Below are 17,357 nucleotides of genomic sequence, written 5' to 3'. Positions count from 1 at the left end.
CCTAAAGCATTTCTAAAGCATGTGATGTAACAGCTTTTAAGTACGTGTCAAATAGCACAAAAGTACATGGACAAGTATTTGCTACCCAGCAATTATCATCAGATCATCATCAGATGATCAATAAGACTTTTTTCTACCCTTGTGCTTTTCTTCAGACTCTTGTTTTGTTTTTTCTCCAGACACGTGGCATTCTGTCATTTGCCCCTGCTTTTCAACTCTAGATTTAGCAACTGTTTTCAATACATTAACTGCAACTTTTGGAGAAAGTGAGTGGCTGGTAGACATCATTTAATGTAAGAAAGCGACTCTCTGTAAAGACTGAAAATCATCTTCCCCTTCATGTGAACTAAATTATGTTTTAACACAAACTCTAGGAAATAAGGACTATAAAATACCAATCAAGCCATTCTGAGTTACTGTTAGCAAGGATGATGAATATGTCAGAGGTTCTCCAATCACAAGCTCTATCAGATAGATGAAAAGGTGCATCACTCTTGCTGAGGACAGATCGTACTGACATATTCCTGAACTTGAATGATCAGGTATCTGATCCTATTTAAAGGACTCATTTAATTCTTCTGTTTCAAAGGTTTTTAAAGCTACCGTATGGAAAAACATTTTGAAGAGAATGATTCTGGAGAGAGAAAGGGTTTGCTATTTTCTCATTTTTGTTAAGCAGCCATGCACTGTAACCACTATTTGCTGTTACACGTACAAAAGCCTATGGTTCTAAAATACTAGCTTCACCTTCTGTTTCAACAACAAAAAAAAGGTCCAAAGTCAGGTCAAGCACAACTTGATTTCAGACTTGATAGCAGATTTGAATGGTTTAAACATTACAAGCTATACTTCAGAGCCCAAATAGGTATATTTAAACATGAATATAGACAAAAATTTGTGGTGAATACTGTTAGCATGCTGCATTGCATTATGTCCAAAACAACCCATTCCCAAATGCCCAAATAAAAGTAAATGATTGTGCATTGCATGATGATACCATTGGGTGTGCAACTTTGGTTCATGCAAAGTCTTGTTTTACGGACACACTGCCGATAGGCCATATATTCCTGAAGATTCTGTATGTGTGAGCTTTTCAGCCATGTTCTTTCCATAACACCAAATGGATACTATGGTCTGGCATACTGGTGGCAAAAACCAAGCCCGTATCATTTTGGCCATTTAGTCCATTTAACCAAGACATTTCACCAGCCAAAAAGCTTGAACCTCTCTTTGACTTTCTATATTCTGGCAAAGGCCAGCGGCTTATCAGTTTTTCTGTCCTCAAGTCCATTATATACAGGTATCTGTTGTCAAACAGTAGAGCAAATATCTCTCCAAAGCCCAGCAACGACACATTTGAGAAGTCTGGAGGTTTGATAACCCTAGAAGACAAGAAAACGGTATTAGAATCTCCCTTAAAATTTAGTCATGAGCTTGAATTACTAAACTAAATCCTGTGTGTCTACAGAAAATGTGTCTAAACACATCATTCTGAAATACTTTAGAAAGAACTGGATGCAAATCTTTCAAATTAAGCAACTGAACACTTAGCTACAATCAGGTCTGTGGTTTCAGTTCTGAATTTGTGCTTTCAGGACAGACCCATCTGAACATAAGTAAAGGCTAAGGTTTGAAAAGGATTATTCAGCAGAGCACAAGAAAAATATTTCCACATACAAACAAAAGAGAAAATCTACTTGTGTTTTACAGTAAATTTCCATATGGATTTCATGCCTCAATATCTTTACACTAAGAGGTAAATGCTGTTACTATTCTTTTGATCACTCTTCTAAAATGCAGAAGTGAAACATAGACATGCCTTGTTGTGATAAGCAGGTTAGATAAATCATCCTTGTCCTTAGAGTGCTGTTTTACTGATGTTTTATGTTAAATTAAGCATGGGGAGAAATTGAAGTATTTTTTAGTTCCCCAACACCTTTATGATGTCTTCCCTTAATAAGTAAAATTTGGAACAGAAACTGAAGACTTGAGTCTTCCACAACTGCCAGCACGTTTGATTATAGCATTACATAAAGCAAAGAACTGAGGCACAGAAATGTGTGGGGATGAAAATGTTCTCAACAGTAAGAGACCATCTTTTGTTTTGAAAGATGGGAGGGTAAACTAAGAGGTGAAATTACTCAGTTATTCTTACTGATACTTCTGAAGATCTTTCAAATATCCACAAATATTCAGACTATTTGAATTAAAGAGTCTGCTAGAGGTTCTAAAATGCATTTTTTTCTTTAGTAAGTTACTGTCTTTGATGCCACCATTTCCTACTCATACAGCCTGATTCTTTCTGTGGAAATTGAATGCCATCATGTTTATGTCATACTATATTAGGAACAGAGATAGTGACGACATAGACTCTCTAGCCCTAGCTGCAGAAGAGAGCACTTTTTGTTCTTCCAGATCTTTTTTTAATAGTCAGTTCCGAGAAGGTCCGAAGAGGTAAACCTCTCATTGGCCATCAAACGAACACATCACCATCATTGGACAGTCAAGAACAACACCCCTTGACAGTTTCTTGCAAGTAAACAACAAGGCAACAAACAACACCTGCAAAGGTTGTTTTCCTTCTCTAAGGACTGTTTGGATTCCTCCTTATGATTTCTCAGGCCAGAGTGAGAAAATTGTGTACTTGACTTTCCCATAGGCTCAAGATAGTGCCTGAAGCTTAAAAATCTCTTACTTGACCACTGTCAGTCCCCACATGTTTGGTCCCTTACTGCAGTCTGATAGATTTCACTATCATTCCACAGCATTAGCAGATCAATAGTGCTATAAGGAAAATTTTAATTTCTTGTCCCATCAAAGGACTCCCAGAAATGCCTGCTTGGTTCTCTGTCCAGCAGTCCATGGTAACATTAGCTCTGGGTCACTACATTTTCACATTCACAACTACAGTGTTGCACTCTAGTGTAAGTCTATACTGAAACATTTCAGCTTACAGAATGAAAATATGGAAGAGAATTAGCATGTGGCCAGAAACCAAAACAGCAGTGAAACGATTCATATTATCAGAAGGCAAAATTAGAATTAAAACTGCTCAGTATGTGTAAAGCAAGATGTTTACAGAATTTTTATCAAGATTCTTTTGGTCCACATATAAAATAAGTTACTGAAACTACTATGATCTACTTTTTACTCATTTAATGAAGACTGAATCCTAAACTGAATGGTTTACCTGAGAATATCATAGCTGGCAAAGTCCCACTGGTATAATCCTAGTGCTGAACTGCACACTATGTATTTACCATCAAAGTGCAGTCTGGGCTGTAGGGAGATGCTTCGGTCTTCAGAAACAGACAGTGTTCTTAAGCACTTGCAGTTTATTTCCCTTCCAATAGGCCAAATCTACAATTAAAACACAGTTTAAGGCCATAAAAAATTCACATTATAAATGTTACGTAAGTAGAGCAAGCCTCGCAGTCTCTTTTTAATAAAACAATAATAAATAGTAATAATAATAATAAATAATAATAAAAATTTAAAAAAATAATAAAAATAATAGGTAAATGTGTGCATAAGTTTTTTTCAGAAATATTTATCTCTTTCAGGTAGGAACATCAATTCTTCAACTGACTTGTCTTACAGTATTGGTGCAGCATGTGTTGTTTCTAGCCTAAAAAAACAGTGAAAATGGGTACTTTAAAGAATGGGGGGGGGGGGGGGGGGGGGGGGGGTGGGGGGGGGGGGGGGGGGGGGGGGGGGGGGGGGGGGGCGGGGGGGGGCTCCGGGGGGGGGGGGGGGTCCCGGGGGGGGGGGGGGGGGGATGGGGGGGGGCCCCCCTGGGGGGGGGGGTTCGGGGGGTGGGGGGGGGGGGGGGGGGTGGGGGGGGGCACATCAACCATCCAATTGGGACAGAAATGTAACTGTTTCAGTTACAAAGCACTTCTATAGCCACAAACTTACAGCACTCTCCCACCCCGAAGTCCCCAACAGTAACAGTATTTGCAGTTACCTGCCTCACCGTCAAGTTAGCACAATAAGCATGACCTGAAAGCACTGATTCTTTGCATTACCATTCTTGTAGAGCTATCATTTAAAACCAAATGCTAAGGCAAGCATTGAAAAATTAGTTTCCAATGAGTTTCATGTTCTGCACGCAGCCTCTAAAGCAGGAAATGTGGGGAAAAACTAAAGCCTTCTATTATTAATAAACTGCAGCAAAATACTCAAGGTTTTTGTTTCTCAATGTACCAAAATAATATATGCATGATATATGGTGCATACCTTGATTTCATACTTATCTGCACTTAGGAGAATATAATCCCCAGGACTATGCATAAGTGATTTGACTTTGCACTTCTGCAAAACGACCTGTAATTGAAGGATGGTAATGATTTATGTTGATGCTGTTAAATAAACAAATTTTCATTTGTATTTTTCACTTCACTGACCACCTGCATAGTGTACCCATGTATAAAGGCAGTACAAATAGTTTTAGCAACTGAAGGAAAACTACAGTTTACACTCCTCTTGTTCCTACTAGTAACAACTTACTGTATTAATAAGGAAACATACATATTTCACCTGTACAGTCATACCCCCCACATTTCAAGTTCTGAAATAAATAGAAGAAAAATATTGTTTCATGCTCAGATTTTTGTTATCAAGATCATTAGATTTTTTTACATAACTTCTAAAGCTGCATTCTTTCAGAACCAGTTTTTATTCAGTCTTTGAATCAAAAGGCTGCTTTCTAATATTATCCCAGCTGCTTTGGAATTGAAGTATCTTCAGTGGTCTGAAAGGTTTAATTACAGCTTAAATATTTTTTCTGTTGAAATGTTTTTTTGCAGTATTTCCAGATGTTTTTCAGATTCTAAACCTAGTTGCAGGGTTAGGAAATAAAAATTTAGAACGTTACAAATTTAGTGCAAATAAGTGTGTGAGATTAATTATAAATCAATATTCCTACCTTAGTGACCCATTCTGTGTGTCCAGTAAGGGTATTCAGGCACGTTCCTGTTGATAAGGCCCATACTTTCACAGTGAAGTCTGCAGAGCCACTGACCAGAATATCAAGTTCATCATTGTAATCCACACTGAAAACTTCAAGCAAAAATGGAACTAAATAAGGAATACCAGTCTCTAAGCATGCATTTTTCTGTGAGACACTAGCAGCCTCTGTATAAATTTAGTAGCTTCTAAATTCATATGCAACTATATCTTTAATTGTTCTTGAACTGTATACATGAATTGTTACTCTGGATGCCTAAATTTACATTGCAAAATTACTGGGGTTTTTTGCCTAAATTAAGAGCATGTATATATATCAGTGGTTTCTTTATGGCTGAACTATGGCAAAGAGCAACTTAAGCTAGTTCCTATTTCCAGAGTTTTAGTAAGACGATTCCACAGGATTAGTACATTTTATAAATACAAGGGAAAAAAACTGAGCTGAGCTGAGGATATTTCTAAGTACACAACAAAGAATTTAATAATGAGGGCAATACAAATACATATTCCCAGGTCCTATTTTACTCTTTGCTTTAAGCTCATGTCCAGTCTGGGAATAGAAAGAATGGTCATGATCATGTATACCTTGCTACCTAAGATTTGCATTTCTTTGAGCTTTGAAGCTACTGAAATAGCCATGGCATTTATTGTTACTTACATGCAATTGCAAAACACTACATGGCTAAGTTTTGGCATATTCAAGGACAAGTGTGTATCTGTTCTGGTCACTTCCTCTGTCAAGAAGAACTGTGACTCAGGCGACAGAGAACAGAGGCTGAACAAACAGAAAAAGCTAACTTATATTTTGTTTGATGATGATGTACGTCACTTCACTGGTGAAATTACAATTTTTAAATTTTCACCTACCTGCACCAGTATGTCCTCTAAAATGCTGTGTCTTTGCCCCAGAGCTCCATTCCCAACAGGCTACTGTGTTATCGAAAGATCCTGTTACAAGCTTTTGTTCATCAAACTTCACTGCAGCACAAGTGTGTGTCTGGATACCATATATGCACTGACCTGTGCTTACATCCCACAGTTTTGCAGACAAGTCATCTGATCCTAGAATATAAAAGAACAGGATAATTGGAAGATTGGTAGGTTCTAGCACTACCTCTGACTGACAGTGTCTACTGAAACAGACGCATGGAAGTTTCACATAATACATCACTCTCAGGTTTGCAGAGCCACTGACTATACTGCAAGCTTTAGTTTCTTTCAGGAAGGAAAGGGGTCCACCAAATCTTGAAACCAGGCCCCATATCCTGCCACTTTCTTTTCTCTACCTGAAGGTCTTCTTTTAAAAACTGCTAGCTTTGGAGAGCAAAATAAAACCCTGTACTATTTACACCCACTTCTTCTCCTGGGGGTTTCAGTACAAAAGCTGTCAGACAAGTTTTGACAACGCTGTTTTCTGTGTATAACATTCACTGTTGAGTAGGTAAGTGAAACACTGGCTCGATTCTAGTTGCTGGCTTCTAATAAGCATCCTAACGTACCAACAAATAAGCAACTGAAGTTAGTATTCCCAACTTAGTGTACAACATTGTCATTCCAAATGATTGGAAAATCCTTTGAATATGCTCTGACGGTGGTTCATTGTAACTGTTATTATTCTTTCATATTAAGGCTTCATATATATTCTGTCTGTAACTTAAGCTCAAACTAAAATCTTGAAGACTGTACTCTTCAGGGAGGAAGATGAAATTACGTTCCAGTCAGACTAGTAGCAAGGTTAAATCTAGTTTTACAGCACTTCATAAAGCACTTATGTTAAGAACTGAAAGTGCTTACAGCCTTGCTTCCAGGAAGAAGATACAACTTTTTCTTTCACACTTTGGGAGACTGAAATTCTCTCACAGCCCAAAGTCTTGTTATTTGAAAGCTATCATCTAAGAGGATAGCTAACATATCTGTACTTCTCAAATGGGCTTAATTATAGTAACAGCATGATCAAAATCATAGAGAAATCTGAATTGGAAGGGCCCTTAAAAATCATTTAGTTCCAACCACCCTGCCATGGGCAGAAACAATGACGCCTGCTGTTACTATTTCTTTATCCAACAAAGACATCAGTCTCCTTGTGTTCTTATTAAAGTGACTAATGAGTTTATTAATACACCAGGTGTTTCAGAAGTTGAAAAAATAAGTAATTTTGAATCATCATCTATAGTCACACTATGAAAACAATCTGTCTGGTAAAAGAAAAGCATATTGTCTTTAATCTTGAGGGGGAAGAGAAAACAAAGAATTTTATGACTCCCAAATTGTCTGTCCTTCCTACCTGTACACAGAAGTCCATCTTTATAGTAAAGTGCATATACTCTGGCACTGTGTCCAATTAAAGAGGATGTCTCAAAGGCTTCGTGGTCCTTCAGTTGCTTCATCCTTAAAATAGCTTTTAGGTAAACCTTCTTCCAGTGTAGAGGATCCTGAACAGAGTCGTCTATCTGCCAACCCAAATTCTTACAAGCAGTCTGCCACACCTCTGTACAGGCACTTATAACCTTGTTCCACTGCTTAGAGACGAGGCAACATGTGAGTAAGGTCTGCGGATCAAGCCATTTTAACAGATAGAAACTAAGTTCCAATGGAAGAAGTTTGAGGAAGTCCCTCTTGAGGAGAATCTCTAGATTATTGGAGAGGTGCCTGAGCTGGACTGCTCCACTCAAGCTAATCAGGTGATCCAGAGTTTCATTTTTCTGCAAGTCCGTCAGAGAAAGAAATGCAATAGAAATGTTATCAAGCCATGCTTCAAAGTCCTTTTTCTCCATAAGGTTATGGAAAAATTTACCTGTGATACATCAAAATACTGTATTAGTTCCGTTCAGAAAATAAGGTATGAATCACATCTTTATTACTGGTACATAAGTATTCCAAATGGCACGTTAACACATAGATTTAAGTGACTAAACACATTTCAAAATATTCTTTAGATTAGGACTAAGCATTTGCATGCACCCTGAACTATCATTTGTCCTACAGCAGACTTACAAGTAAATTGCACGTAGCTAGTGAATGTTAGCATTCATTATGAATGTTTACATATTTCTTGTTTTAGATTAACACTTTCAGATTCTGAGTCCAATAAGGTAGGGGTTAATTTAAGTTTTAAACCTGTTACAGCAAATAAACACAGTCTTAGAGTTTACCCATGGATAATTCTGATAAAGGGAAAAAACCAAAGCACATAAGCAGTGGTAAGCTAGTTACTAACATAATTTACTCATATCTTTGTCCTGAACTATCTTAAATACAAAGCAGGTAACTAGTTAGTTTTTTAAAAAAAACAACTATAAAGAGATGTCTGACACACTGTGCTGGAGAATACGTTAGTCGTCTTTCTTTTTGGCCCATGTAAAGACCTGAGCTCGTGCATCAGTTTTGATGTGTCTGCACCACTTTGACCTAAATGCATAAAAAAAAGTCCTCTTTTGTTTTTTTTTCCTTTCCTATTTTCTCAGTTTATTTCCACTGAGACTTAACTGTGAAATTGAATACCACCTCCTGAACTACATCTATCTATATGCACCTATACTATCCTATGACATCTCAAGTTCCTCCAGTGCCCTGGGACTACTGATTAACAACATAAACATCTAACAAATGTTTATCAAATTTAAAAAACAGTTAAAATTTACAACAGTTAAACGATGTAACAGTTAAAATAAAACAAAATTTAACAAACAGTTAAAAAATAATATTTATTTTCTCTGGAAAGTCTAATTCATTAGACGACCGTCTTAATTTCACAGCATTCCCAGACTTTAAGAATTGAGGTACCTGAGTGGGACTCAACAGTATGTTTATTTCCATACAGACATTTTACCATCATAGAATAAGATCTCAGAGTACACCTCTTAAGAGTACATAGACTCCTATGTACAAAAAAGTACAGTCGTCTCCGTAAAAGGCTGCACATGGCATGCAATTGTTGGTAAAACACACAAGAAGATTCTGGATGTCAAATGCACAAAAGCAGCTGCTCCTGTTAAGTCACAAGTTCATTACAGTAGCTTTTACTGGAGACAGCACTTACCAGCTTTCCTCAGCACATACGGCAGTGAATATAGTTGCTGTTCAAACAGGCATGTGTTCTCTTTAAAATAAGTGAAAAATTCTAATAGGGCGGCTACGAATAAGAACTCCGTAAGCCCCAAGGCGTTTGTTGTGTTCAATACGTGAAACTAATACTGAAATTAGGGGCTGCTGTGAGGCTGCTGAAACCGGTGCTCGAGCCTCTTTTCCAGGTGTTACGCAGCCAGCCCCATCCGCTCCCCCCGCCCGCTCTCAATATACCTCCACACGCAAAAAGCACAGCGAGGACCGCAGACAGCGCCGCTGCTGCCGATAGTTCCGCGTCGCTCACCTCAGGTAGCAGCCCGGCGCGGAGTGTCCGTCGGCGGGCAGTCGCCAAGGCTTGCGCGGACTCCCGGAGCCCAGCACGGCAGGGTGCTTCCCTGCGGCCATCGCTCCCACCGCAGGACCGGCTCTTAGCACTTCCGCGGCCCGCGCCACAATCTGCGGGCACCCGCGACAGAAGGGTCACGTTCAAGACGAGACCAGGCCACACGACCACCCGGTACTGAAGGGAAGGGAGGGCTGGGCCGAGCCCACGCCGAGCGAACCGCCGGCACCGGAGAGAAGGCGCTCCCGCACCCGACGCTCTTACGATCAGGCGGCTTCCGGCGCATCCGAACGTCATCAGTCCCCGCCGCCCTTCTCCTGCCGCCCGGCGCTGCGCGGAGAGGCGGCCCCGTGGAGGAGAGGAGAGGCGGCCCCGTGGAGGAGAGGAGAGGCGGCCCCGTGGAGGAGAGGAGAGGCGGCCCCGTGGAGGAGAGGAGAGGCGGCCCCGTGGAGGAGAGGAGAGGCGGCCCCGTGGAGGAGAGGAGAGGCGGCCCCGTGGAGGAGAGGAGAGGCGGCCCCGTGGAGGAGAGGAGAGGCGGCCCCGTGGAGGAGAGGAGAGGCGGCCCCGTGGAGGAGAGGAGAGGCGGCCCCGTGGAGAGGCGCGTCGACGTTTCCCCTCAGGCGAGACATGGCTGCTGAGGAATCTCGCTGCCTGTTGCTTCACGCCGCTTCCGACTCGTACCCGAGGTTTTGGCAAGTTCTGTTTGTTAAGAATATTCTTGTAATTATTATGATGAAAAATGCACTAGCGTTTATCATACTGACTTAAAATCATGTGTTCTCTCTCCTTCTGGAAGAGGTACGGTGTTAGTAAAATCACGCACAAATCTAACGTGAAAACCGCATCCCCCTTACTTGATTAATCTAGACATAATTTACTTTTTCCTACTTAACTTGCATTTATTCTCTTCACCTTGTAATTGCAGGGTTTGCCTTTGTCTGGGGTCCAGCCCCATGGTTGCTGATACCTGAAATCTCCTTACTTAAAGAGAGAGGCATAGTGAACGCTGCTTGTGTGTTAACGAACTGGGTTATGGTCTTCTTAGGAACCCATCGAATTTCAGGATGTTATAGTAAGCACCATTAATTACTCTTTATTTCTTCAGTTCCTGTGTTTTTTTTAACCTGGTGTACTGACTGTAATGGCCACGTGAAAATATTAATTGTATTGGGGCCAATATATTTTTCTAAGATGTAAAATAAAATCCAATTTTATAAATAAATAAAATTTCCTTGCTGCACTCTACCTTTTCCTTATGGTGCATGTTACAGTGAAGAAGTGCATGATGCAGCCTGGGTAATGTTAGTTTCAGACTGTAGTGGTTGATGTTTGTGTGGCTGTTTTTTCTGGGATGCCTGACCTCAGAATTAAGTCTTAATCCCAAATGGAGATGAATTCTTGGCTTTCATGGATTTAAGGTTTTTTTCCTATTGTCAGGTGGCTAGGAATACATTTAAATCACAAGAAAGGTTGTAGCTCTTACAAGAGAGTATCTTTGATACTTCAGAAAAGATGATTGGTTTTTCAAAAGGAATTGCAAGGTGTTGGAGACAGTAAGAATACACTTTACCAGAAAGGGAGAAAAACTGTTTTGTAGTGTTAGTTTACAGAGTAAAGATCTCCAACTGAAGCAGGTCTCTGAAAGTCTAAAAGATGCCTGGAAACGCAAACCAATGCTACATTATGGCTTTTGTCAAAAATGGGTAAAGCTTAAGACACAAACAGCAATCTCATAGTTATGATACAGGACTTCAGAAAATTCAAATGGAAAAAGCAGTCCTCTGTGCTACATCTACATCCTGTCTTTCTGATTTCTTGTCTTTTTACTTTCCAAATTTCAAAGTCATTAGTCCTGTGTGTGTGAAAGAAACGGTTGGGTCAAATTTATAGTTTATTACAGATGAAGGAATAAATCATGTTTCCTCTTCACAAATGTGATAAATAGCACTTAAAACAGTTTCAGATGTGATAGGACTGTTTCTGCTTGCATGTTATATCTAAAATACAAACTATACATGCTATCATATGACATAAAAAATAATGGTAATACACCAGCATTTAATCTGATTACCATCACCAGTGATAAAGTCTTTGATCACAGTTGTAGCAACAGTCTTAACAATATGCTGTTACTAAATTACAAAGCAGTCTGCTACCATTCAAAGACAATTAAACTGACATTCCAGATTGATAACACTCTGCATAAATCTTTAAATAACATTTTCCATTCAACCAGGTAAATACATAGTAGAGCTATAAATAAATTTGCAGAAAATTATCTCCATTTTCTCTTCAAGCCAGGTGCTAGTACCACAATTTCCACCAGCAAATAGGAGTCAATTACAGTCAGCAACAAAGTGAAGCAGCTAAGCAGTATACAGGCTGGTGAAGTTGCTGTGCTCAACTAAGACAAGTAAAAATACTTTCCAACCTGCATGCAAGTACAGCTGTTCACTGCATAATCTCTTGAGCCATCCCATATTGTTAATATTAGGTTCCCAGGGTATAATTTAGTCCTTCACAAAACCAGATTAAGCCTGAGAAAACAGTGCTTTAACAGAATAAGCAAGCACTGTGCGTATGAACCATGACATTGAATTGTTAACAATGAAAACAGTGTGATACTCATTGCCATACACAGAAGGCAACAGAAATTATTCTGCAATACCTTATCACTTGCTGATGGGATTTTTCCTTTCCCTTCCTTTTGTGATCCCATTACTTTAAGTTCCTATATATATAACTCAGGATTTTTAATCCCTGAAAATTTACGGTAGAAATTACAAATATATATACCTATATATGTATATATATTGAAAACAAAATCCATATGAAAAGGGCTATATATTTCAAATGCAGACTTTTAAGTTAACGGCTCTGGAAAAGCCACTGCATCTGCAAGCACAAGTTATAGACCCACATTTTTATGAAAACATATTTGAGCTAGCCATTACTGGTTAAATATACATACTATGGCAGAAAATATATGTCAGGAGTAGCAACCTTAACCATATGTAATTAGTTAGGCAATAGTTACTCAATCCCTGCCCTCTTAAACACTGTTTAAATATTAATTCAGTTGACTGTCACAGTACTAAAAAAATCCAATTGGAATCTATCAATTACAAGTACTTGCACATTTACAGAAATAATTACATGAAGGCAGAGAACAAACCTGTTATTCATTCCAGGTGCGTACTTGTGTGTATGTTATGCATTGAAAAACAAAAACAAACAGAATCCCCAGCCAACCAAATCCCTCCTCCAAAACCTGAAAAAAAAATCCCAACCAACAAAATCCCTCCCATGCCGCCAGCCTCAAGAAACTATACCAACCAAAACAAACAAGAATCCATGCCACACCCCCAAACCGGTAAAGGACTATAACTAGAACAGGCCTTACTTCTTTATAAACCAGGAAACTGAATGTATGTGTGCGTTCACTGAACCTAGAGAGCAGTTCTCTTGCTACCATAGAGCTTTCAAATTGCATGTGGGTCTTTATTTCTTATTGGAAGGAAGTACTTTGTTACTTTCAAACACATATAAAATATTTAAGTATACTGCATTGTCACTAGGATAAGAAACTGGACAAAAATTACTCTTAGCCTGTACTAGTTTCTAAAGCCCAAACTGAGCTTTAGGAACCTTGGGAACAGTTCATCAAAGCCTTAGCCTTAATGGCTCCATATTGTGTGTGTGTGAGTATGTGAAAGAATTAACTTATCTCATGTGTCAGGGGGTTCTTTAGTCACACTTCAAAGTTGTGGTGATGGTTTATATGCATGCTGTAATTCAAATGCAGGACAAAGATGACGAGTAGCTCAAAATGTTTCATACCCATTTTGAAATGGTGGTGCATGGGTGTGTGTATTGGACTAGATGATAACACAGTGGTCCCCTCTACCCTCAACTATTTTGTGATTTCATGCATCATTATCTATGCTGGTGAGAATGCACAAGTACAATCTAAATTAACTGCCTGTACAGTCTAATGGTTGCACCAAGGTAAATGAGAGTGGTGACCCATACCATTTAGACAGAAGGAGTTAAGAGGCCTACCACTGCCAACAAATCCAGCACATTAGGATAGAAAGTATTTATTGCAGAAACTTAGCCAAGAGTCTAGAAGGGGCCTTCAGTTAAACTTAGCTTGATAGCAAGTGTTCAATCTGGTAACAATTCTTCCTTCACAGAAACAATTCCTTCCATCCATCTGTAGCAATATTTTTCAGTTTTCCTATTAAAACAACACCCATCTTACTAGTTGTAGATTCAAAGGTTATCTTTTCTCCTAACCATGAGCTGGTCAGCCAGCATCAAGAATGCAGCCTACAGGCAGCCTTAACATCCAGTGTGAAAGGAGAAAGGGTTGTGCCTACAGTGGACACAGCTACAATTTGTACCTAAGACTACTTTTTAAGTTTTAGAGAGTATATGCATGCACATGCTGGAAAAACAGAGGGCAAACAACATGGTTCCAACTCTGGAGAGAACTATAGCGATCCCAGCAGCCTTCTGAGAAGCCTTGTCATCTTACACCAGTCTTAAGGAGAGGTTCTGCAGATGCGTAAGAACTTTGCCTTTTATAAATGATGCACAAGAGCTTATGTATCAGTATCACCAATGGTCTCTAGATTTTAATTAGCAGTCTGAATGGTAAGGATGATCTTTTGAGAGAAACAATGGCTAGAAGCTAGTTCTCACATGAAAAGACACAGAAATCATGGTGGTCTAATCAGACTATTAAAAACTCAGTGAATATCAGCCATATCCTTGTACAATAGAGGTTTCTCCTGTTACACCAGCAGTTTCACGTGATTGTGTTGGTATTTGTTCTTTTGATACAATGTGATAAAGATCTTCACAGAATTTGGTTCCTGTGGCTTGTGTCAAATAAAATTGGAATATTATTTCCATGTTCTCTACCTTCTACCTATATTCTGGGCTGCACTCATACAGTAAGTAGGTAGTAAACTACATATACATGACTTTAAAGCCTCAGCTACCATCTCTAAGTGTATAACCCAAACCAGATGTTGTATTCCTCTGTAGTTCTTTTGCCACATTAGGTATTATCCTTCTACAACACTCTTGATTAAGTACAGAAGCAAAAACTCAAGAAGTCAAAGCCTTGTTAAGGGACTTACTGGAAACATTAAGAATGAAGACATTAATTTTTTTCCAGATTTCAGCTCCTTCCTGTCCTATATGAGTAATGGTCTGTTAAGGTCTGGCTGTTCCTAGTGTGACCTGCTTAACAGCTTGTACCTGACCCGTTAAGTCTAGCTATAGCATAAAAGCAGGTGGGAGGTGGGTGGGATGCAGTTGCTGGGTTTTGCTCTTCAAATGATACCAACATCCTGTTCCATGTATGTACCACGAAGCCAGTATGATCTGGTTTTGTCTAGTTTCAGTAATCCAGTTTCTGTACTCCTTATAGTTAATTTGCTAGATGTCATCACTGCTGTAACTACAGGCACACCTTCAAAGGTTCTTTCTCTCTCTCTCCCCCCCCCCCCCCCAACATTCCCACCCCCCAACAGTCTCTTATTTCATGGTAATACTTTACAGCCACTGCTTTACTTACTATTCAAGAAAATAACTCCTGCTTTATAGCCCTTTCTTCAATAATCATGTTTATGATATAATGCAAATGCTGTATCTATATGCATTCTGACTACCATCATAGCCAGTAATCAAGCTTTCTGTCAAGCTCATTCTTGTTCTCCCTAGCGCTCCATCTCTAAGGCTAGTCTTTCAGGATACTTAAGTATGTATTTGCTCAGGTTCTTCAAAACAAGTTTTAAAATCTCCATATATTGCTTCAACTGTTATCAAACAATGGTTAATCATTTTAAATCATGCTATAATAGCACAGGTGAACATCTGCAGTATATTTAAAATCCAAAATTCTAACAGGATAAAGCAAAGTTTCCAGTTAAAATTTTAACTGAAGCCCCAGTTTTGCAACACGCTGGTACAATCTTCAAAAATAGCCACAAACCAGAAATCAAATACTACATTGAGAAAGCTGTTCATAGAAAAAGCTGGTTCTTTTCCTTTCTAAAAATAGGTAAGTGCCAGCAGTGACCCCAAAAGTAGATTCAGTGGATTCAGAAGTGTTTACAACTTCCTGGAAAATAAATACCACATGATACTTTCTGATTGATTTTTTTTTTAAACCTTAACTGTCTAAATAAATACGGATAGGGTAAAATAGCACAATCGCTGGAAACAACATTCTCAAAAAATAATTACAAGTTTTTGCAAAGACTTGAATCTGGTACTTCCTTTTAGATGCTTATTAAGGTTCACCCCACACATCTATGAGTGCAAAACCCACTAAAGTAATAATAGCCTTCTGCTCCTAGACTAATTACTGTTTAAAATATTGCTTGTTGTGTTGATTAGCCGCCCCAATTGAGTGTAAGAAATTATGCTTCCAGGTAAGACCTTGCATATTTTCAAGTGAAGCAATTCAGCCATTATATACAATAAACTAAGAAAAAAATCACGTTGCAAAACCAGTTTTACATTCAGACTGATGGCAGCAAAAGGCACACATCTGCAAGATGATCATACTTGAACAAAAGTGAAATCATGACATACAAGTGGTATTATGAAATAAAATCAAGCATACAGAAGTATTTCTACAGATGGAACAAGAAACACTTGTTAGTAAAGCTAAAAATGTCCTATATAGAAAGGCTTTCATGAAAAAACACCAAAACCAAACAAAATCTTTGCAAAGGTGTTCTACAGGAAAGGGTAAAAAAAAATCAAACTTTAAATATAAATCCCTGCCTTTTAACACTAAGAGACAAGATGACTATTTCATCATAGAAGACTAGCTTATTAGCAGTGAAATTTGAGTCTGCATCCAATTACAAAAATACAACTATCTGAAATAATGACTTGTACTGTTGGTGCAAGTGCAGACAACAGCTAATGATGATGTCTGCATAAGAATCTTTTTGTAGTCAAAGACAATTGGGGTTGGCTCTTCTGCCTGTAATGGAAAAATCTGCAGATGCACTACAATAAGAGTTTTCCAGCAGATGGACTGGGGTTTTTGTTTTGGCATTTTTTGTTTGTTTGTGGGTTTTTTAGTTTTTTTTAATTTCCAATTTTCGAGAAACATTCTGAAAGTTTGTGTTTCCTATAGAAAGTTTCTCTGCTCATGGATTCTTTATGCCAAAAGAGTTTTCAAGGTTCTCTAAAAATGAGCAAAGGAAACACCATATCTCACCAGATTCTTCAGTAAACATACCACAGATGCATCAGTTTAAGGAGTGACTGCACTGCTTAAAATGACCTCACCTGCAAGCCTTCTTTTGTTGTTGTTTTGTTTTGTTTTTTAAAGACCGAAAAAATGAAAGTAGTGATCTATGTTATAAAATTCCTCTTCCAACATGACATACACTGTTGTAAAACAACTCATGAATAGTAATTACAGCAATTAACTTTGCTGCATGTCATTTAGGTAAATCAAATTAATAAGCAGCTTAGAACAAGTAATACTTTTTGTTTACTTCAGTTTCAGCCTAAATTTCTCATTGATTACCTACTGTTAGAATGCCACAAAAAGTAATGCTTCATTAACTGAGAAAACATACCTATGTCAAAGATAAAAGCATCACCAAATCAGGCTGTGCTAACCAGAACATGGGTTCTATAAGGATATATCACCAGTACTTCCAGCCACATTTTACCACCAGAAGCAGTGTTTGTGACATTGCCATAGAGCTTACAGAGTTGTAAGAAAATGTGTAGTAAGGGAGGTTTTAAAAGTGTCTTCATTTTAAGTCAATGATGTCTTCATCATATAAAGAAATCAGCTGAAATGGATAGCTAGGTGGTGAGCTCTCCTCCCTGTTTGCTAAAGTATCAGGATCTGAACTAGTGGAAAGATGACGTCTTTCAGAATAGCCTTCAAATGAGCTTGAGATTATCCTGCAAAGAGGAAGACAAAAGTTAC

General features: G+C 38.7%; 2 protein-coding genes and 1 long non-coding RNA gene across 7 annotated transcripts in view; 1 reads left to right on the top strand and 2 right to left on the bottom strand.

Annotated features, from left to right (window-relative positions):
• Nucleotides 1–632: 632 nt before the first annotated feature.
• On the bottom strand, nt 633–9,673 carry FBXW2 (F-box and WD repeat domain containing 2). Of its 4 annotated transcripts, none has more exons than XM_088065899.1 (7): nt 9,338–9,673; nt 7,253–7,670; nt 5,836–6,030; nt 4,928–5,061; nt 4,240–4,326; nt 3,191–3,360; nt 633–1,382 (listed from the first exon to the last, which is right to left on the bottom strand). In XM_088065899.1, the coding sequence occupies exons 1-7, from the start codon at nt 9,671–9,673 to the stop codon at nt 1,094–1,096; spliced, it is 1,629 nt and encodes a 542-aa protein (XP_087922025.1). In that variant the 3' UTR covers nt 633–1,093. The 4 variants fall into 4 exon arrangements, with proteins under 4 accessions (XP_087922025.1, XP_087922026.1, XP_005529197.1 ...); XM_088065900.1 differs by having other exon boundaries at nt 7,253–7,762; nt 9,008–9,480; XM_005529140.3 differs by having other exon boundaries at nt 7,253–7,762; nt 9,338–9,466.
• Nucleotides 9,674–9,926: 253 nt separating this feature from the next.
• On the top strand, nt 9,927–10,621 carry LOC148182649 (uncharacterized). The gene is made up of 2 exons (XR_015774386.1): nt 9,927–10,062; nt 10,302–10,621. It is a non-coding gene; the product is annotated as an uncharacterized LOC148182649 (long non-coding RNA).
• A 633-nt stretch (nt 10,622–11,254) lies between these two features.
• The window catches only part of GARNL3 (GTPase activating Rap/RanGAP domain like 3), a 37,788-nt gene continuing 31,685 nt past the window's right edge, over nt 11,255–17,357 (bottom strand). For both annotated transcript variants that reach the window (XM_014258063.2, XM_014258064.2), the window contains one exon: nt 11,255–17,332. In XM_014258063.2, coding sequence (XP_014113538.2) covers nt 17,176–17,332 — 157 coding nt within the window. In that variant the 3' untranslated portion in view covers nt 11,255–17,175. The remainder of the gene's footprint in view (nt 17,333–17,357) is intronic.

Source organism: Pseudopodoces humilis, chromosome 22, assembly GCF_049639895.1.
Source record: "Pseudopodoces humilis isolate 2021_Gansu_Grassland_sample_001 chromosome 22, ASM4963989v1, whole genome shotgun sequence".
Classification (NCBI taxonomy): Eukaryota; Metazoa; Chordata; class Aves; order Passeriformes; family Paridae; genus Pseudopodoces; species Pseudopodoces humilis.
Note: the sequence above shows the minus strand (reverse complement) of the source record. Positions and strands in the feature narration are given on the sequence as shown.

Bases quoted from the DNA above. Each gene is read 5' to 3' on its own strand.
- FBXW2 (XM_088065899.1), bottom strand. From the start codon at position 9,673: ATGACGTTCGGATGCGCCGGAAGCCGCCTGATCGTAAGAGCGTCGGGT. The intron at 5,062-5,835 runs GTAGGTGAAAAT...TTTTGCTTGAAG, and splicing joins TAGAGGACATACTGGTGCAG to TTTTCAGTGTGGATTACAAT. The intron at 3,361-4,239 runs GTATGCACCATA...TTTTAATTGTAG, and splicing joins CAGATAAGTATGAAATCAAG to ATTTGGCCTATTGGAAGGGA.